The 23,869-nt window shown below is 54.0% G+C and overlaps 2 protein-coding genes across 2 annotated transcripts; one reads left to right on the forward strand and one right to left on the reverse strand.

The window, feature by feature from the left end:
• The first annotated feature begins 1,182 nt into the window (after positions 1–1,182).
• LOC102120099 (keratin, type II cuticular Hb6) lies at positions 1,183–8,476 on the forward strand. The gene is made up of 9 exons (XM_045366512.3): positions 1,183–1,632; positions 2,439–2,647; positions 3,441–3,501; positions 4,261–4,356; positions 4,571–4,735; positions 4,998–5,123; positions 5,397–5,617; positions 7,577–7,608; positions 7,747–8,476. Exons 1-9 carry the CDS (start codon positions 1,264–1,266, stop codon positions 7,926–7,928), a joined length of 1,461 nt encoding a protein of 486 aa, XP_045222447.1. The 5' UTR covers positions 1,183–1,263; the 3' UTR covers positions 7,929–8,476.
• A 5,205-nt stretch (positions 8,477–13,681) lies between these two features.
• On the reverse strand, positions 13,682–20,555 carry LOC102119711 (keratin, type II cuticular Hb3). Its single transcript, XM_005570923.3, has 9 exons — positions 20,111–20,555; positions 18,309–18,517; positions 17,252–17,312; positions 17,023–17,118; positions 16,206–16,370; positions 15,815–15,940; positions 15,224–15,444; positions 14,646–14,677; positions 13,682–14,153 (listed from the first exon to the last, which is right to left on the reverse strand). The coding sequence occupies exons 1-9, from the start codon at positions 20,492–20,494 to the stop codon at positions 13,966–13,968; spliced, it is 1,482 nt and encodes a 493-aa protein (XP_005570980.3). The 5' UTR covers positions 20,495–20,555; the 3' UTR covers positions 13,682–13,965.
• Between the last annotated feature and the right edge of the window lie 3,314 nt (positions 20,556–23,869).

Genomic DNA, 23,869 nt, shown 5'->3' on the forward strand with positions numbered 1-23,869 from the left:
AAATATAGATCTGTTCTCTGGCACCTGCCAAGGGTACTGACAAACTTCCATGCAGGAGTTTCAAGGAGTATAGTGTGGAAAGCAGCAGAGACTCAGGAGATGATAGCAGGGGCTGGATGCTCTCCTCATGTGGCTCTACATGATCTCATAATCTGAGCCAGACACTATACAGATTCATAACAGTGGTGCTCACCCTAGACCTTCTAGGCCCTGGAGGTTACACAGAGGCCTGAGAGGACATCCAGACATTCAATCCTTGTCTAGGGCCTTGTGGGAAGTAATTGTGCTTTCCTGGGACCAGTGGGCTAGTGTGTGCCCCTGAGGCCTCATGGGACACTCTGAGGGAGGGAATGCCTTCGCTCAGCCAAGCTGGCCAATATGGCCTAATAAAGTGGCCTGAGGACTAGTATACATGCTAGTTGAATGTGCAGGTGAGAACCTGTGAGTGTGTGTGTGTGAGATAGTGGGTAGAAAGGTCAGCATGTGAAAGCATTGTGTGTGTGAGTGTGTGTGTTAAAGAGAGAGGGAGGTTGTGAGTAGGAAGGCCAACATGTGAGTGCATTGTGTGTGAGTGTGTGTGTGTGTGTGTGCACCAGAGAGTGGGAGAGAGAAAAACATGTTGATAGGTATAGATAAGGGATTTGGGAGTACGTGTGGAGGAATTGGGGTCCTGAGAAGGTGACTTAAGTTAGAGATTCTGTAAATGTGGGGCTTTTTGGGGTGCAGAAACAGGCCATCTGGTTCGGAGAAACCATCAAACGCCCCCCAAGTTCCACATCATGGGATTCCCTCTCCCAACTTTCCTGGCTAGTCCTATCAGCACCACGGACAGCGCATCGACAATGTCAAACCCGGCAGGACAGAAAGAGTAGCAGCCCCACCCCTTCCCTTCCATTCCAACCTGAGTCACTGCTCACTCCTTCGTCCAACGTCAGTTTCCTCAACTGTGTATTGGGAGGTTGAGGTGGGTGTGGGGGACGTGAGTTGGTCCTTTGAAGAGGAAAACTGCAGTTTAGGGCAAAGTATCATAAACATCTGGCTGCTTCTGGGCACCAATTAAGCACATTAAGTGGGGAGCGACAGCAGCTACACAACCCAAGCCCATAAAGCCTTCTAATTGCTCCGACCCACGTGGTCACAGTTTCCCCACTTATATAAAAGGCCTACAGAGGTGCAAATAGTGAACGCCTGACGCCCCGACCACTGTACTCTCCATTCGGACGTCTCCATCCTCAGAACCTCCTCTCTTCCCCAAAAAGCACCATGACTTGCGGATCTTACTGTGGTGGCCGCGCCTTCAGCTGCATCTCGGCCTGCGGGCCCCGGCCTGGCCGCTGCTGCATCACTGCTGCCCCCTACCGCGGCATCTCCTGCTACCGCGGCCTCTCCGGGGGCTTTGGCAGCCACAGCGTGTGCGGAGGCTATAGGGCCGGCTCCTGCGGACGCAGTTTCGGCTACCGCTCTGGGGGCGTGTGCGGGCCCAGCCCCCCATGCATCACCACCGTGTCGGTCAACGAGAGCCTCCTCACGCCCCTCAACCTGGAGATTGACCCCAATGCTCAGTGCGTGAAGCAGGAGGAGAAGGAGCAGATCAAATCCCTCAACAGCAGGTTCGCGGCCTTCATCGACAAGGTGGGTGTCCTGGATCACACCCTTCCTGAACTCCCACCACCTACACAGCCAGGGCTGGGCACTGAGGATGGAGTCAGAGACAGAAAGACCTCTGACTGCCTGAGATCCCAGTCTGATGGGAGAGGCACGCAGACACACAGACAGACACACACACACACACAGAGACACACACAGGCACTCAAGACGCAGATTCAGCTGACAGTTCAGATACAGGGAGCTTGTGAAGGAAAAGTGTGGCCAGGCTGCTCTGGGACACAAGCTAGACATCAGGGATTTGGGGGTGGGGGACATGTGACCGCTGCTGCTGAACTCAGAGGGATTTGGGCGGCCCCAGGGTGAGAAAGTAGGGTGCACTGACTTCCAGATGACATAGGGGAAGAGCTGGGACAGCTGAGCTCCCTTCCAGATGGTGATTCAATTTAGACACCCTCTTCTTGGCACCATCCCCAGAAATCCCATCTGAGATCCGAACCTGGGTACTCTGCCTGTGAGGGATGCTGCCTCACCTGGCTTCAGAGTGAGGAGCTGAGCCTCCACTGTGTTCATCTGCTTGGGGTCACTCAGCTCCCCAGAGAGCAGGCACTGACACCACCCAGCCCTTGCTCCATTCCTGAGTGGGAAATCTAGGCACAGATCATGACCAGGAAATCCAGAAACTCTGTCTCCCACTGCCCACCTCTACTCAATCGCAGATAAGCTCCAGATTTGGGGATTTCCTTTAAAGTATCCCTCCTCCACCAGGTCCCCAGAGCTGTCTTTGGGGGCACCAGAAACCATCTGCCCCTCCTTCCCACCCTGAATGGCAGGTGCGCTTCCTGGAGCAGCAGAACAAGCTGCTGGAGACAAAGCTGCAGTTCTTCCAGAACCGCGAGTGCTGCCAGAGCAACCTGGAGCCCCTGTTCGAGGGCTACATCGAGACTCTGCGGCGGGAGGCCGAGTGCGTGGAGGCTGACAGTGGGAGGCTGGCCTCAGAGCTCAACCACGTGCAGGAGGTGCTGGAGGGCTACAAGAAGAAGTGAGTGACAGCAGGAGGGATGCTGGGCACAGGAATGGGGTTTAGGTTAAATACACTGGATTAGACAATAAGAACTCCTGGGTAGGGTGAGTGGCCATGACCACTAGGATGACCGAGGGTGGCCGAGTCTTTTCATTTGTGGAATCTTTGCCCAGACACCTGTGTAAGAGGAGGCCTGTGACTCCCACTACCTGTCTCTATCCCACTTCAGCCTTCTCTTCCCTGAGCCACATCACCCAGCAGCTCTCCCCTGCGCTCGGTGGGGAGGAAGCCTCTGCAGGGTTCTGCTTCTCTCCTGACCCTCAGCCCCGACACCTGTAGCACCTGTCAGATGTGAGCCCAGGGTCTCTCACGAGTGACAGGTCTGGGGCTCTGGGTGTTCCCACTGCCTTGGGTTCTAAGCTCCGAGGGTCTGCAGGTCCAGCACCTGAGCTGGGATTCACACCAGTGAAGGGAGGTTGGGGCTACAGGCCCCGGGAGGATATGCTGTTTACTCCCAGGATGGGGTTGGGGGCTGAGTCTTATTTGCCTCCTGGGGGACCTCAGAGACCCTTTGGGAACAGGACTGGGAGGTACCAGGTGAGCCCTCTTCCTCCCCAGTTCGAAGTGGAGAGAGAATCCCAGACACATCCCACATCCAACCGGAAAGCACTCAGCTAGTCTGCCAGGCCCGGGCTGTGTGGGGGTGTTTCTAGTACTGTCCCCGTGGCTGTGATGAAGTGTGATGTGATGGGGGCTCTGCAGAGACCTGCCTTGCCCTGACCTCCCCTCTCTGCCCTCTGCTCTGCCTCAGGTATGAGGAGGAGGTTTCTCTGAGAGCAACAGCTGAGAACGAGTTTGTGGCTCTGAAGAAGGCAAGTGACACAGGATTGAGAAGCACAGATCTGTGGGATCTCAGAATGACAGGCTCTTCCTGGGGACACACAGGGGGTCTCAACCTCAGTGTGGAGCACAGTGACCTTTCCACAGCAGGATAGGACTGCCCAGGTGCAGGTCATTGGATGGAGCATCCAGGGTCTTGAAAAAGGACAATGACCTTGGAACATCTATCAGCACCTGCCTTGGGTGAGGGGGTCGCTGCACTGTCCTCTGTGTGTCCTGCTCTGCTCCAGAGGTTGTGGTCTGTTGCTGAGTCCCCTGGAGCCATAGCAGATACAGTGTCTCTGCTGAGAGACAGTGCAGTCTGTCTAGCATTTTGGGGAGTCGGACCTTGAGGCACAGACACAATCCCAGGGTCTAAGGGAGGACGGAGCAGAATCAGCAGCAGGAACTGGGCTCTTGGAGCACTACTGAAGGACAGGAAAGGGTCAAGGTGTGAGAGCAGGGGGGTCAGTCTGGGCAGGCTTCCTGGAGCAGGAGAGGGGAGAAGGGAGAGACAGGAGGGCAAGGAGGGGTGAAAGGCTGGTGAGTCATGCCCAAAGCAAACAGGATTTATCCTCAGAGGGGCAGAGGATGCCAGCTCATCTCAGGAAGGGCAGAAGAGAAGGAGAGGCATGGGAATGGGACACCGGGGACTGCTTTCCCCTGGCTGCATGGAATGGATGGGCAGAGAGACGAGTCTGGGGGCTAGATTACCGGGGTCCTCTGAGCTCTAACACTCCCCACCTTTCCAGGATGTGGACTGCGCCTACCTCCGCAAGTCAGACCTGGAGGCCAACGTGGAGGCCCTGATCCAGGAGATCGACTTCCTGAGGCGGCTGTATGAGGAGGTGCGGGCCCAGGGGCCAGGCAGAGACCTGGCGGCCAGCAGAGAGGAGAGTTGGGGGGGTGGGAGTATTGGACAGGATGTGGGTAGAGGTTGCAGTCCCTGAGGCTGTGTGAGGGGGCAGGGCTGGGGACCAGAGAAAGCCTGAGAAGGTGGAGTCAGGACATGGTGGGTGGGGCTGTGTTCTCAACTAAAGTCACGGCCCCCACCTCCTGCAGGAGATCCGCGTTCTCCAGTCCCACATCTCAGACACCTCTGTGGTTGTCAAGCTGGACAACAGCCGGGACCTGAATATGGACTGCATCGTCGCCGAGATCAAGGCACAGTACGATGACATTGTCACCCGCAGCCGGGCCGAGGCCGAGTCCTGGTACCGCAGCAAGGTGAGTGGCACAGGACACTTGCCTGCTAAACATGGCAGTGGGAGGGATGTGAGGTATCTATTAAATAGGTTTCCTTTACTGGGGATGCTGGTCTCTGGGGATGAGAAGAGATGGCTGCCACTCTGAGGTTAGGGTGGCAGGGCAGGACTGCCATGTGTGGTTGCACAGGCTGAGCACTGTACAACCTGCATAATCATCCGTGGTGCCCTGAATGGATGGGAAGTCCCACCCTGAGCCTCATGAGCATCTCTACTTCCCCCAGTGTGAGGAGATGAAGGCCACGGTGATTAGGCATGGGGAGACCCTGCGCCGCACCAAGGAGGAGATCAACGAGCTGAACCGCATGATCCAGAGGCTGACGGCCGAGGTGGAGAACGCCAAGTGCCAGGTATGGGGCATCTGTGCCCAAGGTCAGAGAGACCGAGGGCCTAACCATTGTCACACAGCCTATGTGTGCCCCATCTGGATCTCAGCATTCATTCTCCAGCCCCTTTGTCCATGTAGAGTCCCTGGTTGTGGTCTCTCAGTGAGTCCTAGGTGATGAAGGCGAGAGGCTGTGCTCTGGGGTGCTCCCAGGTTGGTGGGGAGCATGGTCTCATCCAGGTAAGCATCAGAGAGACCCAGAGATTCTGATCTACCTTGTTCTCTCTGTTGTCTTCAGAACTCCAAGCTGGAGGCTGCAGTGGCCCAGTCTGAGCAGCAGGGTGAGGCGGCCCTCAGCGATGCCCGCTGCAAGCTGGCGGAGCTGGAGGGCGCCCTGCAGAAGGCCAAGCAGGACATGGCCTGCCTGATCAGGGAGTACCAGGAGGTGATGAACTCCAAGCTGGGCCTGGACATTGAGATTGCCACCTACAGGCGCCTGCTGGAGGGCGAGGAGCAGAGGTGGGTCCCATAGACCTTTCCCTTTCCCAGCCGTGCCAGAGTTCTCAGCGTGCCCTGTCTTCACACTCCCGGCAGCACTCAAGTTTTGTTTCTTAACCTCCCCACCCTGCAACCAGATAGGTAATTTGTGTAAGTCCCCTAAGTATGATCTAGCGCTGCTTGAGTCTCTCATGTTCACCTGGGCACTGATCTGAAATTGCGGTCTTGTTAATCTCAGTTGAGATCCAGTAATCTGGCAGCAGGTATTCCTGTTACTGAGAAGCCTAGTTAAGGCTTGGGGCCAGCTTGCCTGGGTAGTGCTCCTTCCCTTCCAGCTATAGCTGCAAGTGCCTCTCAGGATTTGTTCTGTTTTTCCTAGTCTGGCCCTGGCTCCAGCTCCAGACCTGGGAGTTCAGATACATCCCATAAGGACAGCTTCAGATAAATGACACCATCAACTCACATTTTTCTATTATAATGGCAATGAACATCCCAAAGGGGTCTTCTATTGCAGCAAGTGGGAATGAGTTAGACACAGAGTAAGGACTTACCCGTTGGGGCAGTTATGCCTTGCTCTCAGGATTTTTGCTTGCTTGCTTCAGAGGTGGGGGGAGTGGAGAAGACCTACTGATCACTCAGCCTTCCTATGGCTGAAGGCCAGCTATACAGCTGGAGGGCAGCTATACAGCTCCTGCTCCCAGAAGGACAATGCTCCCAAAATGTGAGCGCAGTCTTTGCCCTTGGTTTCTTTCCCCTAGTTAGTCAGTTGGTTTCACTCTAAGCTCTTTTTTTTTTTTTTTTTTTTTGTGGACAGTCAGGCCCTTGGCCCTGGGGAGAGGCGGGTGAAGATTGGGGATGTAGAGGGAGCATCTTGTGTATTTGGGAAATGGGGAACACAGGTTTGGGACCTAGAAATTAAAGTGACCACATGATGAGATTTCCAACAAACTCGAGTTGTTCCATTGGAAAGCTCAGAGGCAGGGGTCTGGCTGGGCCTGGGAAATTTCATAAGTGAAGAATTCTGGGAGGAGGAGTTTTCCAAGTCTGAATTTGGAAGTTGGAGAGACACATGGAGATGGCATTGGAATCTGAGCGGCCCACTCCTCCAACACACAGGGCTCTTGGAATGAACTCAGGAGCTTTGGTGTGTGTTGCCTAGGGAACCTGGGCATGGGACGATTTGATGGTGGCTGTGGCTTCTCTTATCTGAAGCTGATTTCACCAATCCTTGGCCAGTGTGCTTTCAGGGGAACTCCATTTTCTTCCCTTAGGGGAAGCTATGTGGGAGGGAAATGTGGGCTGGGTGGAAATGAGTGTTTGGGGTGACAGCCCTGCCTTGTCATTGGACATGTCCTCCCTCTGGGCCTCAGCCTTTCCATCTGCTGGATGAGACGACGGTGGTGGGCAGTCTCTGAGCCTGTTCTAAAATCCCATTAGTTTATCCAACAGTTTTGTATTGAGCCAGGCATTATTTTTAGGTGGTGGGGAACGGAACAGACAACAAAGTCTACCCCCCTGACGCCTATAATCTAATGACACCAATCAGACTGGATTTCAGAAGTTAAATCTGCTTCCCTCAAATGCACCTGCAATTCAGTCAGAGCCAACTTCCAGGCAGTGGCAGCTAATAGCTCTTAAGGGCTATGAGCCAGGCTCTAAGCACTGGACGCCTCTTATTTGATTCATTCCTCATAAGAGATCTACGAAGTAGATTTTCCTGATAAGGAAGCCCAGGCTGAGGCTGGCTGAAGCTGGGGTTGCACAGTTCAGGAGCAGTGGAGAGCCAGGCACTTACAGGCCTTCTGTCTCCAGACCCTCACAGTGACCCGGGGCTACGCTGGCTCCTGGTTGAGAGCATTTCTTGCCCCCTCCCTTTGGCAAGTGCCCAGATGGAGGGCCACAGATGTACCCCCTCCACCTCAGTCGCGGGGGCCCAGCGCCTTTTCTGAGGCACTGACCTCTGCCCTTCTCTCCCCGCAGGCTGTGTGAGGGCGTTGGCTCGGTGAATGTCTGTAAGTAGTGGGGTCCGTCCCCTCCTTCTGCAGGGCGGGTCTAGGAGCCTCTGGGGAAAGGGCGCGTGGGCTCACAGCGAGCCACCCATTCAGGCAGCGGCTGCGCCTGACGCACGCCTCCGTCTCTTCTTCCTGCAGGCGTCAGCAGCTCCCGCGGTGGCGTCGTCTGTGGCGATCTCTGTGCCTCCACTACTGCCCCTGTTGTCTCCACCAGAGTCAGCAGCGTCCCCAGCAACAGCAACGTGGTGGTGGGCACCACTAACGCTTGCGCCCCCTCCATCGGGATTGGCGCCTGCGGCGGCAGCTGTAAGAGGTGCTAGGAAGCTGCGGCCTCTGCCAGCGCCTGTAGCCATCATTCTCCACCCAGCCAGTCCTCGGGCCACCGGAACGCGCCGCCCTGGCCGGCCTCCCAAGAGCCGCCGCCAGCTGCGTGCACTCTAAGTGCCCTCCCCACCGCTCCGCTCTGGGAGCCACCCCTGGTCGCAGGAGTCCGGGGAGGCCCGGCCAGCGCCGTGGTCTCTCTCTCTCTAGCCTTTCCTGGTAGTCAATTTGTTGTCCCGAGGATTCATCCTTTTCTTCCGCCTACCTTCTGTTTTTTTGCTGTATGCATTGGTCTTGCCTGACCTCTTCCCCAAAGCTTGGAGGAACGGGGGAGGCCCGGGAATGTCCCTGTCTGCACGACCTGGGACTCTGCCCATGCGCTTCTGCCTGTGGAATGGAGACGTGCACCCTGGATGGTGGTTCTGTGACTCTGCGAGGGACAGGCCCACGTGTGGCCCGCAAGAGCTTCTGAAAAACTAATGACTCTGCTGCCTTCTCCTTTGTCTTTGTTTCACTCTGTGTTTCCAATAAACTCATTGTAGCGAATCAAGCCTAGTGTCTCAGAGTCTTGAAAATGCCAGGGCCCTCCTGTGATAGGGGTTCCCTGCCAGAGCGCCTCAGGACCCGTTTATCCACTAGTTTTCAGTAGCTGAAAATGACCACAGTAGGTGCCGCCCATCTGTCCTTGAGCAGCCCAGGCCTTGGGGAAAATGAAAGAAGACTCAGAGAGCCAGGGAGTCTTATGGGATCATGGGTTTCTCTAGACCAGGATTTCTCAACTTCAGCACTATTGACAGTGTGTGGGCTGGGTCATTCTTTGTTTTAGGGCTGTTGTGTGCATTTGATAGGATGTTTAGTAGCATCTCTGGCCTCAATCAGCTAGATGCCAAGCGTCCTCCACCACCCTCTTGTGACAACTAAAAATGTCTCTAGATGTGGCCATATGTTTTCTAGGGGTTCTCAACCAGGGTGATCATCCACTGCCCCCACCCCAAGGCCTTCCTGGAGGGGAAAGTTCATGGGGAAAAAGACAGGTGAGAATGGAAGGAAGGTATGTGAGAGAAGGGAAGTATGTGAGAGAAGCACTGTGCGGGGAGAAAGAGCCTTGGGTTGAGAGTCAGGAGAACTGGGCTTCTCATTCCAAGCCTCAGTGGCCATTTGCCACATGTGTGACTTTGGGAAAATTGCTTCCAGCCCCTAATCTTCAGCTGCCTTGGCTGTGGAATGGAGAGATTGGACAGTATTCCTAAGATCCTTCTAGCTCCCTACGTGGGATTGTGTTTGAAAGGGCTATGTTAATGCCCTTTGAGTGCCAGTTCAGTCATTTACTAGTCTGTAACTGTGGGCAAATCACTAAGCCTCACTGAGCTTTAAGTTCCTTCAAATTTAGAGTGGGATGATGATATCTACTGGGCCGTAGGGAGGTGTTTCAGATATCTATTACACATAACAAGTCACCCAAATGGAGAGGCTTAAAGCAGCAATACTTTATCATGCCTCAGGCTTCTGTGGGCTTACTGAGCAGTTCTACTTTACAAGATGCTGTTTGGAGGGCTAGAATGTCTGAAAGGCCAAAATCTCACATGGCTGGACTTGGTGCTGGCCTCCAACTGGGAGTTCAGCTGACGTGGTTGGCCACGGTGTATCAGTCAGGGTCCAATCAGAGAATAATAATTTGAACAGAGAAAGTTTAACATAAAGCATTATTAACCATAACAGAGATTGGCCAGTAAAAAGCAAGAACTCTAAAGACCACAGGAGCTGCAGCCATAAGGAGCAGCCCCTACCCCCAGGGCTTTTCTTCGGCATCCAGAGATGGCTATCCTGCTTTCACTAATTGTCTCCTTGAGCACATTTAGGCTCTGCCTGATGCCTGGGCCCCAAAGTCAATGTCACAGGTTTTGAGTTTTGTTTCAGCAGCATCTCTCTGCCAGGTACCAACTTGCCCTCCACTTATCTATTGCTATGTAACAACACATCCCCCAATTTAGTGGCTTAAAACAACAATATTTTTCATAGTTGTGTGAATTGCCTGGGTAAGTCTTCTGCTTCATATCATTGACTGGGGCTCTGGCCCTGCTGAAAGGTCCAGGATGGCTTCACTTGTAAGGTTGGCATTTGGAGCTAGCTCTGGTCAAGAGTTCAGGAGCTGATGGCTGGGGCTTCTGTTCTTCCCTATGTGCTCCAATCCCTTTAAGGCCTCCTGGGCACGGAAGCTGCAGAAGGTGCTTTCCATCAGATTCTATTGGTCAAAGCAGTCATGCGGCCAGCCCAGGATCAAGGGGAGGAAAAACAGACTCCACCTTTGATATAAGCAGTGCCATGCACAGAGAGGGAGGAGCTGTTGGGGGCTCATCTCTGAAGATAGCTACCACAGGAAGATTAAATAACACAACACAAATAAGTTTGGGGTATAGTGTGGCATACAACAGATACTAAACAATTAGTGTTTATGACTGCTCTTGTTGTTATTACTATCATCATGACATCATAACAGTGCATTATTCCCAGCCTCTGAATAGCAGGGGAAGAGTGGGCTGGTAGGAAATACTGGGAGCTGAAGGTTTGGCATCCTAGCTTTTGTCAGCAGGAGTGTGTGGCCAAGCTCCTTCAGCTTTTGGAGCCTCTGGTAGTTTACCCACTTGATAAAGGCAGGTGATAGCAGCAGCCCACTGAGTGAATGAGAGCTTCAGCTGGTGTACAGAGAAGGGTGGATGTCACAGCACTGTTACTCTGGGTACTGGCACTGCCACACTGGCCCTATCTCAGGCTTGTCAGCACAGAGGGATCCACCATCCAGTTAGCTCACATTCCTTAGCAGCCAGCAGGAAGTTTCCAGAGAAGAGGCAGCTGGCTCTCTGTGAAGCATGGAAGGCCTCATGAATTGGCTCATAGCATCTACCTCTGCAAGAGGATGGGAAAAGTGCCTGGAAGGAAGGAGGAATGAGAAACACCCTTGGGTGAAGAAAGTTTTCATGGAGTGGAGTTGGAGCTGGGGTAGGAGGGGCCGTGGAGGAGGATGTAGAAACGATGTGCTCATTTTCAGCTTTTAGAGGCATTGGAGAGCAGCCCCCACTCTCCTTGGCGGCCTTCCTGACACATCAGAGCTCCTGGATGGCCCCATGCTCCATTTCCAGCCTCATCTCTATCTCTCACATACTGTTCTCCATGTCTGGAGCACCTCTCTCCTCCTGGTTAACTCCTTACTTCAGTTCACTTCTTGCTTTCAAATGTAAGCTTTGCAGGGACAAGCTTCTTTAACTATTGTCTTTTCTTATAGGAACCCAAGCTTGTGTAACAATACCTGCTACACAGCAGGAGCTCAATAATGATTTGTTGTTGAAATAATGAGCTCCTGGTTTTCCTTTAGGTCTCAGCTTCAATATTATCTCCTTTAGGAAATAATCAGCTTTGCCTGCTTAACAATCCTCTGGCTGTGATTCTCTTTTTCTCCCAGCACCAAGGCTCAGGGTTCTTCATAGCCACCCCCTCCTTGGTGGAGAGGTGGCAGTGGTGGTGGAGAAGATGGGGCTCAGGGACTCAGGACCAGACTCTCCAACAATCTTTTCTAGCCCCTTGAGCTGGTTGGGTGGAAGGGAGATGAGTCACCACCAGAGGCATGGAGCCTCTGGGTTCCCCCAGGTGGCACCTCCATGACTTCCTGAGGCTGGCAGTCCTTACAGTATCCTCCTTAACCCCCAAGAAGGGAGTGTTAAACCCCAGAGCAGAAATCAGAGCCCCTTCCCAAGAAAGGCAGAACTGAAAAGGCCCCTGGAAAGCCTCTGGTCCAACCCCTTATTTGACAGGTGTTCAGGGCATCTTGAGTCAGTGTAGGGGAGAAAGGTCGGGGGCAATGAGGAACAGGAAGCTGTGACAGGCACTGAGCGATCAGTCAGAGCTAGACATACAGGGGAAGGTACATTGTATTTAAGTCTGGACTTTGTTCCGGGGACAGTGGTGACCCACTGAAAGCGCAGCCTTGTGTTTGATGAAGGTCTCTTTGGCTGCTGTGAGGTAGGGCATGGAAGGGAGAAGAACAGGACTCCAGGCAAAATGGTGGTGGCTGGGTGTGCTGGCAGCAACAGGGAGAGAGGAAAGAGGGGCATGGAGAGGTATTTACGAGGTAGAAAAAGAAGTCCTTGGGGCTTAATGAATATTGAGGGTACAGGCATGGATAAATCATAGGTTCTGGTTTGGGCAACTGTGTTGATGATCTTGGTAAGAGAGACTGGAGGAGACTCCGGTTGAGAGGGTGGGAAGCAATGAGTTAAGCTGGAAGGTGTGCTGAGTTCGAAGCATCTCTAAAACTGACAAGTGGAGTTGTCTTGTAGGAACTGGAGCTGGTGGGTCTAAGCCGAGGAGGGAGGGTAGAAGGAGAATCATCAGGGCTCTGAAGCCCAGGTGGGGGATTTTAACCAGGGAGGACATTAACTGTGGGTGGTAGCTGAAGGTGAGAGACTGATGCGACTGCCTAGGGAGAGTGCAGAGAGGTGGGAAAAGGCCTCGGGGTAGTTGGATGTTTGAGGCAAGGTGCAGGGTGAGGTGTAAGTCAGTGAGCAGAACTGCCTGGGAGGAGCTGAGAGCCTGGCCTGGGAGATAAGGAGGTGAAAGGCCCGAGGCTCAGGAATTGGGAAGTGGTAAGGAGAGAAGGCACTGGGCAGCCCCTGGAGCTTGGGTGAAGGCTAAAGGGCCCTGGGAGTGCTGGAGATTCCAGGGGGAGGAATGGAAGGAGGTGGGTCCTCCAAGGACATCCTGGCGAGACGGGTGGGAAAGGCCAGGGGCTGGGTGAAGGGGAGGAATGAAGAGGGCCAGCAAGGAAGGCAATGCACAACACTGGAGGTGGGCTGCAGCCTTGCGAGGACAGTTCCAGGCCTGATTCCTTGAGGGTGGGGTGAGGGGCTTCTCAAAGTCTTCCAGAGCTCTCCAGAGCTTTCCAAGTGGAGGACAGGAGAGATTGGGCCAAGCAGCGGGCAGAGGAGCCTCTTAGCCTTGGGGTTGAAGCTGTGAGGTATCTCAGATGAGGGCAGTGAGTGGGGCAGTTGAGGGAGTGAGTAGATGGTGTCCTCATGTCAGCTGTGGAGAAGGCTGCCAGGTTCTGAGGAGGTGTGTGCATGGGGGAAGGGTGGGCCAGGGGCAGGTGCCAAGGCTCTCATCTTTCCCTGTTTGGTGGGCAGCATGAGGAGCACGTGGCAATGGGGTGGGGTCCAGACTGACAAAGGGTGGCCCCCGAGGGTGGCTGCTGGCCCTTTTGGCAGTTACTGCTATGGTACCTATGTGGTAGGATGGCTGGGTGGCAGAGTGAAGATATGCTAGGAAAAGAAAGTGGGGACTGCGTATGCAAGAAGGGGGCAAAACTCAAACACGCACACAAGCATGCTTACACGTGCATACATATAAACATGCGCATGCACGTGCACTGCCTTCCAGCTGATCCTCTGGCCTCCTCGGTCATCTGCAGAGCCAATTGGAAGAGCAAAACCCTGTGCCATCCAGACTGATAGGTGTGACAGGTAGAAGGTGCTGTGAGCACAGTCGGCACTGCCTGGTTGGGAGATGACAGAACCATCTGGGGATGAGGCCCTATCGGTGTCCAGGCTGAGAACTGGCCAGAACGACTCTAGTCTTGAGGCCATATCATCAGGCTGGGGTGCTCACCAGCTGGTGGGTGTGGGTGGGCCCCAGGAAAGCAAGACATTACGGCAAGAAAGCAGGTCCCCAAGTTTATTGAAAAAGGGGAGACAAGAGGCCAGAGAGGCAGGGGGAACAGTCTCACAGTGCTCCTTCCAGGAAGGAAGACCCTTCTCCCCGGGAGGGGCAGAAGGCTGAGACAGGGGAAGGAATGGGTCTATTCCCCAGCCGCAGGCCCCTTTCCAGTGGGATGAGAGGTAGGGAGGAGCAGCTGGTGGGAATGAGCTGATGGTGTATTCTCAGAACACAAGGGGAAAAGCCAGCGATGTGCTGCTGTTCTCAGTTGAGGGTTGGGCAGTGGCACATCTGGCAGGCAGAAGGGGCTCCCCTGGTTCTCTTTTGGGCCACTTAACACCTCCCCTGGCTGCATGAGCCCCCTCCGCAGGTGGTGTTCAGCTGGCCACAGGGCTTGCACAAGCCGGTGCTCACCACCAGGTTCCCGTTGCAGGGGGCGCTGCAGACGCTGCCTGTCACCGGCCGGGAGCCGGACACACAGAGGTCCCCGCACACAACCCCACCCCGGGAGCTGCTGACACCTGTGGGAACAAGGGCAGGGTCAAGAGACCCCTGCTGGTGGCTGTCCCATCCAGCCACCTTCCTTTGGTCTGTCTGATGTGTCAGCCATCCAGGGAAGGATGCGAGGAACCTCCAGTTCTATTCAGAAGGTGTGGAGGGAACCCTAGCCTGGGAGCCAGCAGACCGGGGTTCTGGTCCTGGTTCTGCCTTGTGACCTTGGGGATACTCTATCTGGCCCCCAGCTTTCTCACCTATACAAGGTGAAGGTTATGAGTGTCATCTGAGGTCCCTTCTTGCAGTGACATCTTATTATTTTTCCCCTCCCTAACACATTGATGCTGTGAGGTTCTTTCTGCCAGCTAACCTTAGTCTCTCTTGTCGCATGACCAATCTATCCTCTTTACTGGGGGAATTATTGGAAACACTCCCCCCAAAGTCTCTGCTTATACTTGTAGTCAAGAAGTCCTTTGTCCCCAGTCTACATGTTCCTTTTCAGGGTTCAGGATACTTACAGACATTCACAGCTTCAACACCTTCACACAGCCTGAGTGGGGAAAAAGTAAGGAAGGGGAAGATGAAAGAAGTCAGAATGAGGTCATCGAATTTCCCCTAGGGGCCGACATGGGTCATCTCAGGGCTATTTCTGACCCACATTTATGCCCTTGTGCAACTTAGAAAAAGTTGCCTTTCTGGCAGAAGCAATGTCAGGTCACACTATTTAGCAAGCAGAGTATGGTTGGATTTCAGCTCTCACTTGTCTCTCAGCTGTCATTTGTCTTTGTGCAGTGAACAACCTGAATAACCATATTTGTCAGGTCTGGATAGGCTCAACCTTCAGAAGGGGAAGGCCCTCTTGGAAAGACGAGGTCAGGGGTGGAGTTTGGCCAGCAACCCTGCCCTAGAATAGGTGATGTCCTAGAAACCAGACAGGGTATAAATCTCGGAAGAACTGAGAATGAGACAACTTGAAGATGTGGATCCGGGATCCATAGAGGCAAGAATGTCGCCTGGGCACTGAGACTGAGATAGGTAAAAATCAAAGGTGGGCAGGTCTATGCAAGTGGAGTGCTTAGGGCTGGGCTGGACCCACCTCTGCTCCTCGCCCTCCAGCAGGCGCCTATAGGTAGCGATCTCGATGTCCAGGCCCAGCTTGGAATTCATCACCTCCTGGTACTCCCTGATCAGGCAGGCCATGTCCTGCTTGGCCTTCTGCAGGGCGCCCTCCAGCTCAGCCAGCTTGCAGCGGGCGTCGCTGAGGGCTGCCTCACCCTGCTGCTCAGACTGGGCCACCGCAGCCTCCAGCTTGGAGTTCTGGGTATGGAGAGGAGAAAGTGAAGTTTAGTTTCCTGAAGTCCCAGCCAGTCTCCAATAGGATCATTCAGCTTCTATCTTAAAATACTGTCTCCTCAATCAGCTTCCTAAACCTTTCTTCCCTCCTCACTTATACCACACACACACACACACACACACACACACACACACACACACACATCCCACACACACACAGATACTCACACACACCTTGGCCAAGACAATCAGAAATATCTCAGTAGTTTCCTCATCTTACCCTGTCACCCTGAGGTTGCACTGGGAAGACTTTTCCAGAATCTAATTCAAATCCCTCTGCTGAGGGCTAACTCCAGTCTCTTCCTACACTGAGGGGTGGGCTGGGTTCACATACCTGGCACTTGGCATTCTCCACCTCGGCCGTTAGCCTCTGGATCATGCGGTTTAGCTCATTGATCTCCTCCTTAGTGCGGCGCAGAGTCTCCCCGTGCCTGATCACCGTGGCCTTCATCTCCTCACACTGCAGGAAGCAGAGATGCTCATGAGGCTCAGGATGAGACATCCCATTCATTCGGGACAGCACAGACGATCGCACAGATTGTGCAGCACTCGGCCTGTGCAACCACACGTGGCAGTCCTGCCCTGCCACCCCAACCTGAGAGCTATTGGCTTTTCTGTTACCATCCTTAGGGATCGGAATCCCCAGACAAAGAAGCCTTTTCTACTAGATACCTCGCATCCCTCCCACTGCCATGTCTAGCAGGCAGGAGTCCTGTGCTGCTCACCTTGCTGCGGTACCAGGACTCAGCCTCCGCCCGGCTGCGGGTGACAATGTCGTCGTACTGTGCCTTGATCTCGGCGACGATGCAGTCCATGTTCAGGTCCCGGCTGTTGTCCAGCTTGACAACCACAGAGGTGTCTGAGATGTGGGACTGGAGAATGCGGATCTCCTGCAGGAGGTGGGGAAAGGAAGGACAACTCACTTACCTGGGCTTCTCCTAATCCCTCGATGCCTATCATCCTTTTGGCTCACTGGGAGCAAACCTCTCATGTTTGGAGAAACAAACCTGATGAAGTCGCATAACTTTCTGCACAAATAGGAAATCTCTTTAGAGGAAAACACAACCGTTTCTCAACTGCTTGCTTTTGGAATTATTTAGGCCCATGTGCAGCCAGCATGGTCCAGATGCTTTCCAGGGGCTCAGACCCTGTATGGGGGCCTCTTTCCCTTCTCCTAGACCAGCCCCATGAAGGAAGGCTATTGCTGCCAGAGAAAGTCCTGGGCCAGAGCAATGGGTTCGTCTGTCTGATGCTGTGTGGGGTCTACGCTGCAGTCCACTGGCTCAGGGGAAGGATGCAGGGCAGCTTCCCAGGGCACAGTTGTCTGGGGTGCTCACTCTCCTGCCCCTTACTAAATTTGTTCCTTTTTGGTGCTCCATCCCTTTGCCTCCCTGCTCCTTCCCTCTCCTTGCTTTGCCAACCCTCCAGCCGTGAGCCTGGGTTCATATGCCAGCAGGCCTGGTTCATGCCTGTGGGTGTCTGGGCAGGGGGTCAGGGATCCCATGGGGGGATCTGTGCCCACCATGGCTGAGAGCCCCTCACCTCCTCGTACAGCCGCCTCAGGAAGTCAATCTCCTGGATCAGGGCCTCCACGTTGGCCTCCAGGTCTGACTTGCGGAGGTAGGCGCAGTCCACATCCTGTGTGGGGTAGAAGGGGCTGTGAGGCCGGCTCTCCTCAGAGGGCTCTAAGGACCTGGCTGCCATGTGGCAAGACAAAGAGGATGGGTGGTGGGACTCAGGGCGAGCTCAGTGCCAGCTGGGCTTCACTCACCTTCTTTAGAGCCACAAACTCGTTCTCTGCTGTGGCTCGAAGTGTGACTTCTTCTTCATACCTGAGTTGAGGAGGGAGAACAGGACCTTGTCTGAACAGCTCTTGATCTTGGCCATGAGCATGCGTGCAAAGGAGCCTCCTTCCTAGACCTCCCCCTGCTCATCTCCTGCCCCCAAGTGAAATGGGTGGGGCTCTGGAGGAACCAGGCTGCTGGCCCGGGCCTACTGGGACGAGCTGGAGAAATGAAGCACCCACTCCCCTGTTTTGTCGGAGGTTGGGAGGACAGGAATCTGGAAGCTGAGTGTGTGAATGAGTGTGGTTGGGGAGTGTGAGGTGCTATTTTTCTCACCCAGGTCTCCATCTTCTCTTCCTTCGAGCCCTCCCCTACCCTCACTCAGCAGCAGGTGGTGGGATCCTCACTCTGTCTCTCCCCTCCTGGCCTGAGCTGTGGGAGGCAGCTCAAAAGATAGGGAGGGAGGGGTATGCTGGGCCTGGGGAGTCCATGGAGAGAATGTTACTGAAGGAAGCTGGCCACCCCTCAAAACAGATTCCTTCTGAGGATCCAGTGCGTATTCTTCATATCATATATCACACTTTGTAGCTGAAGGGCTAGATTTATAACTCTGTCATGCCTGCCTTCCAGCAGACTGCAGGCTCCACTAGGACCCGCACTGTGTGGATTGCGTGGCCCTGCGTCACTGGCACCAGCACAATGTGCTGGCATGTGGTAGGTGATCAGATTGTGTTAGCCAAGTGAGAGAGCAAACTTAGAAAGACACATGTCCAGGACTTTGAGATCTGGTCTCAAAAGAACCAAGGAATACAAGTTTTTGTGAAAAATGGGTGGAGAAAGGGAGAGAGCATTGTTTCCCTGATCTGCTGGTGGAAAGACAAGCTGAGCCTCCATCCCCCACACCCAAGGGACCCCTGTGTCTCGGTACAGGTTCTTCTCCACTCTCAGGCAGAGATGCCAGCTGCAGACTGGACACTCCTCCGGGCTCAGGGAGCTGCCACCATGCTCTTTCCTGTGCCCAGCATCCCTCCTGCCCTCACTCACTTCTTCTTGTAGCCCTCCAGCACCTCCTGCACGTGGTTGAGCTCTGAGGCCAGCCTCCCACTGTCGGCCTCCACGCACTCGGCCTCCCGCCGCAGAGTCTCGATGTAGCCCTCGAACAGGGGCTCCAGGTTGCTCTGGCAGCACTCGCGGTTCTGGAAGAACTGCAGCTTTGTCTCCAGCAGCTTGTTCTGCTGCTCCAGGAAGCGCACCTGCCACCCAGAGGCAGAACCTAAGAACCTCTTCTTGCAGCATCATAGGGCAAGAGGGGTTCCCAGCACCAGGGCCTGAAAGTCCCCAACTCTCTGACCCAGAGTTTTCCCTGGAAGGGGTTATGTCATCTCTCTCAAAAATGCCACCAGGGCTTAACCAGTTCCCCACCTGGAAGCTCTTCCTGGGAGTTAATCTCTTCTAAGTCAGTTTACCTGGTGTCATGGAAAATGCTTGGAGTCCAGATTCTGCTGCCACTTGTTAACAATGTGCCCCTGGATAAAGCACTCACCCCCTCTGTAGAGTGGGGAGGTTAAATCTCACCTTACTATGAGGATTAAAAGAACCCTTAACAGAAAGGAACCCCACACTGAACACTTACTGCTGTTCAATCACACCAAGCCAGGTGGACCTTTTTAGAAAGGCAGACTGTAGAAGTTGAAAAATAAAGCATGTGCCAATTATTCAAACCCTATAACAACAATGCCATTAGAATAATAGTTACCTGGAATATGAGAATAGGAATGTCCTATGCTCCAACTCCCTCATTTAACTGATGAGGAACTGGAGGCCAAGGAGGTTCCCGGACTGCCTGAGAGCTCACAATGGCAGAGAAGAGCTCAAACCCTGATCTTCTGCTCTGCAGGGACATCTCCTCTCACTTTGATAATTATAGGAAATTTTCACGTTCCTCTCCCAGCCACGAGGTTGGCCCATACTCCACCCAGCTTCTTTTGTCTAATAACTTGGCCACACCCTTAGTAAGTCCTGTCTTATGCTATTCTTGGTCTCTCGTGCTATTAGAAATTCCAGATTTTTTTTTTCCGATCCTTTCTGGTGGGCATCTCTCTAGTGTGATTTCTCTCTTGAGGTTTTGGCTCTGGAGGGCTTTTTCCAACCTCAGAACATCTTCCTAGTCAGAGCCTTTTCTCCCAGTCTCTCACATCACTGCCACAAGGTGGTTGCCTGGATTCGGTGGAGAAGGTGCCTGCAGACTCGAGTTGGACACTGACTCCACAGATGAGTTCAACCAAATCCAGACTGTGCACTGCCTGCCTCCCCATAAAGCCCGTGAGGACGGGGACCATGTCTCTTGCTCACCCCTGGATCCTAAGCCCCAGGAGCAGTGGCTTGGACAAACTACTCTAGCCCTGGTTCAGCGGCCAAATCACTGTGTGGTATAGAAAGAGCTCTGTGCCGTCCACGAGACCCACTTCCAGACACTCTTCCAGCACCACACTTACTAGCCCTGCCTTGATGGAGACAGCACCTCCTTGGCATTTAAGCAGTTATTTGGCTTCAAATGCCCTGAGCGCCCACAGAGTGATCCTTTGCTCACTAGGTGATATTATCACTCAGTATGGAAGGCTCTGCCTCTCGTTCTGCTTTTGTGTTTTCAGTTAATCTCCCCCATCAGTCTGGCAGCTCCTGGCCCTATTTTTGTTTTCTGTCTGTGTCCTAGAAATATGACTACCTTTCCCTTTGGCCTGGGAACTTCTGTGGGCAAGTTCTTGCTTTTGACTTCCCTGTCAGTGCCCAGCCTGAGTCCTGAACATGAGTGGGGGTTCAGGAAGGGTATGATCCAGGACACCCACCTTGTCGATGAAGGCCGCGAACCTGCTGTTGAGGCACTTGATCTGCTCCTTCTCCTCCTGCTTCACGCACTGCGCGTTGGGGTCGATCTCCAGGTTGAGGGGCGTGAGGAGGCTCTCGTTGACCGACACGGTGGTGATGCATGGGGGGCTGGGTCCACACACGCCCCCGGAGCGGTAGCCGAAGCTGCGTCCGCAGGAGCCGGCGCGGAAGCCGCCGCACACGCTGTGGCTGCCGAAGCCCCCGGAGAGGCCGCGGTAGCAGGAGATGCCACGGTAGGGGGCGGCGGTGATGCAGCAGCGGCCGGGCCGGGGCCCGCAGGCGGAGACGCAGCTGAAGTTTCCAGGGCGGAACCCACAGCCCATGGAGATGAAGCCACAGGTCATGATGGAGGTTAGGAAGTGTCTGGACAGTGGAGAAGATGGCAGAGGATGGAGCCAAGGTCCCGAGCTCCCTGGCAGATGGCAAGCCCTTTTATGTGCCGGGAGCAGCTGGCGTTAAAAGAGGGAGCACAGAGACAATAGCTGAATTTTATTGGCTTGGCATCACCCTGGCCTCTTAAGCTAGAACCCTGCTTGCCTCTTCAGTGTGGCTGCATCAACAATCCCTGGCCACCGGCCTTGTTTCATCTTCAAAGCCCTTTACAAGCTTGCTCCTTGCTCCTGCCCCTCCCATTGGAACTGCTGTGGAGCCGGAGAGGGGCTCCTGAAAGCATCAGCTGCATTCCACCTCCAAGCTAGGGGAACGGGTGCAGTGACCGGGGTGAAGCCTGCTCCCTGAACCCTGTTCTGAAAGGGGCAGAGCTGGGCTGTGGGCCCTGGACCCACGGCCCAGCCCTGGGGTGGAGTGGCCGGCCTGTCCCAAGGAGGAGGCTGCCTCCCAGACAACCTCTTGCTGTAGGCTTTCCTGTCTTTATCTCAAAGGCAGGTTCCTTCCCTCGTTGTCAAGATTGGCCTCTCCTATCCTATTCCTGCCCAGAGCCTGGGCAGGGATGGGAGTGGGCGTAGAGATTTGGGTCGGGGGAGGGCATGGTCTTTGCACTTTGGGTATTCCTAGTGCAGGGACACCATCTGGGACACGGAAGAAACTGATTCAGAGAGTTCTGGTCAGAGCCAGGCTATACTTCAGAGTTCCAGGTGTCATTGCTGATGGGATGGGGAGTGGGGAGTGTGGAATACCTCAGAGCTCCAGGGACTGAGCAGGGGAGGCTTCATGGAGGAGAGTGGGGACCTGGGCTTGAGGAGGATTGGAGTGGGGTAGTACAGGGTTGAGAGATGACCAGAAAAGAGTCCGGCTCTGATTTGCAGACTAGACTATGTGTATTCATTTATTCAGGAAATACTTATTTGGTGCCCACCAACTAGACACTAGCCACTGTGCTAGGTTCTGGAAATCCTGCAGAGACCTGGGGTGCTTGGAGGTAGCATGCATGTGGGGGAGCCAATATTTGGCTAGGGGGAAAGACGAGAAGCCGTAGGTGGGGGGAAGGCCCCCACAATGTCCAGGCTGACTGATGTTCTTTAGGGTCCCAGGAGGGAAGTTCAGTGATGGAGTCTTGAGGTGTATGTTATCACCAGGAAGGAGGGAAGCTGTGGGAGGTGAGGGACGTCGGCAGGGTCCTTAAATGAGATCACAGTCTCACCTCAGAGAATGTACTGGGTGGGAGAAGGGTGCTAGCTCATGCAGCTGTTCCCAAAGCCAAGCTCTCTTACTTTGGGCCCTTGTTCCTTTGGGTGAGGATAGGCAATGGCTTTGATGGATGGACAGTGGGACCAAGCCAGGAGGTTTACCTTAACCCAAAGACCTGAGCCCATCAACACTTCCAAACACACATCTCTGGACTGCTTTTGTCAGGAGAGGATGAGGAGGACTCCACTGATGGACCTGTGTCCTGACCCAGCCACAATCCAACACTGACCCAGTCTGGGCTAGTAGTAACCCTCCTGGGACTCTCATCTTTTGCCCTTCCCACTCCCACTCAGGGTGAGTGGGCCAGTTATATCCTAGAGTGGAGATCTGGGAAGAGGGGCCCATATTCTGTGGGCCTGAGGGAGGGCAGGTGATGGTGCTGTTGAAGTCTCTTTGGGAGCTGGACATCTGCCATGGATCCAAAAAAAGGACTCTCCTAGCCCCTCCTCTTGGGTCCTGTGGACAGCCTTCCAGAGTCTGGGTCTGTGGGCTGTGTGATAGGGGATCCTGGTATGAAAGACACACCAGGGGAGCACAGCCTGGGGGTACCTGGGGGCCTGGAGGTGGCTGATTGCAACTGAGTGGCTAGAGGGATTTTGAGGGCATCTTTGAGGGAGCCTGGGCTGGCTGGTGCTGTCATGTTCAGTCTTGGTTGGGTCAAACACATGCTAGACAGCCAAGAAAGACCAGGCTCTTCATCCACTCTGGAACCAGTGAGCACCTGGAATGCTCTCTACACATATCCAATGATTATGGGGGATTGTTTCTTGGTGAAATGCTGAGGACTGCAGGTCAGTGAACCCTCTGTGAAGCATTTCCCCATCACCATGCTGGAAACTGCGCTGCTGTCTTCTGACCTGGCTCATCTGTCTCAATCCAGCAAGCTTGGATCGTGTTGGACCCCTCCATCGAGGGGCTCTGTATAGACATATGACCTCCTTGGGGTGGGGGAGCCATGACCATGCCCACCCCTGCCCTGATTGGAGCTGAAGATAGCATGGACCCTGGAGATAAAAAGACCACATTTCGAAGCCCAACTATGTCTCTTACTAGCTTTGTGCCATGGCACAGGCATTTTCCCCCGGGTCCTTACTTGTGAAATATAAATGGCAATCCACAGCTTGCTGGGGGTTGGGAGGACTGAGCGAGTGCCTGGTGGTGGGAAGCGCCACCCCCACCTCACTTTGTGCTAGCAGGGTAACTGGGTCTTGGTTGCAGGCACCTGGCAGGGCCTTGCAAAGGGACAGTGTACACAGCTAGTGAGATGCAGAGTACCATTCCTGGGTAAGCAGAAAACAGTTTTACAAGGCAATCATTGCCACCTCAGAAAGCCTTAATTAGAGCATCTATTTGTAAACGGCTCAGAACAAAGGGAACTGCAGACCAGGAGTCCCTTGAAAACAGACTTAGACAGGAAACTGACAAAGAGACAGCAACACCCAAATCCCCAGGCTGCCTCCTCCCTCCTGGGCTCCAGGCTGTGATTGGTTCCTGCCCTAACCATGGGCCCATAAAGGGTCCGGCAGAGCCACAGGCTGTTTCAATCAGCAGGACCTGGACTCTGTGCGTGCCCTTCACACCTGGCCTGGGTTGGCCTGGAGGAACGACCGCTTGCCCTGTTGATCTGGTCCTCAGATTCCTGCCTGCATCTCTTGGGGTGCAACCCCCTGGCCTTATTCCTGTGTGTTTTTCTGGTGGCTGCCTGCCTGTCTGCTAGGTTTCTGATACCCTGGTGCTCTGACTTTTGTCACTTCTTTCTTGCCTTCACATTTTGTTCCTTCACATTTTGTTCCTTCACATTTTGTTCCTTCACATTTTGTTCCTTCACATTTTTTGTTCCTTCTTAATGGGTTTTTGATAAACAACTCTGAGATGAACATTAATAAACACATCTTTGGGCACATGTCTAGTAATTTCCTTAAAACAAATTCCTGGAGGTGAAATCGTTGAGTCAAAGGGGACTGTTCTGGTCTTCTCCAGGTGTGCCAGGCCACAGGTTGCTGACCTGGCTGTGGAAGCGACATTTCCATGGGAAGCCTGCTGCAGTGAAGTTGTTAGATCTGGGAGTCCTG

The sequence above is a fragment of the Macaca fascicularis genome, chromosome 11 (genome assembly GCF_037993035.2).
Source record: "Macaca fascicularis isolate 582-1 chromosome 11, T2T-MFA8v1.1".
Taxonomy (NCBI): domain Eukaryota; kingdom Metazoa; phylum Chordata; class Mammalia; order Primates; family Cercopithecidae; genus Macaca; species Macaca fascicularis.

What these genes read in the sequence shown, in the direction of transcription:
- LOC102120099 (XM_045366512.3), top strand. Translation starts at nt 1,264, where the DNA reads ATGACTTGCGGATCTTACTGTGGTGGCCGCGCCTTCAGCTGCATCTCG. An exon ending in TGGAGAACGCCAAGTGCCAG is followed by an intron (nt 5,124 to 5,396) that starts GTATGGGGCATC and finishes TGTTGTCTTCAG; the next exon opens with AACTCCAAGCTGGAGGCTGC. An exon ending in CTGGAGGGCGAGGAGCAGAG is followed by an intron (nt 5,618 to 7,576) that starts GTGGGTCCCATA and finishes CTCTCCCCGCAG; the next exon opens with GCTGTGTGAGGGCGTTGGCT.
- LOC102119711 (XM_005570923.3), bottom strand. Translation starts at nt 20,494, where the DNA reads ATGACCTGTGGCTTCATCTCCATGGGCTGTGGGTTCCGCCCTGGAAAC. An exon ending in TCGCGGCCTTCATCGACAAG is followed by an intron (nt 18,518 to 20,110) that starts GTGGGTGTCCTG and finishes TCTGGGTGGCAG; the next exon opens with GTGCGCTTCCTGGAGCAGCA. An exon ending in AGTTTGTGGCTCTAAAGAAG is followed by an intron (nt 17,119 to 17,251) that starts GTGAGTGAAGCC and finishes TACCCCACACAG; the next exon opens with GATGTGGACTGCGCCTACCT.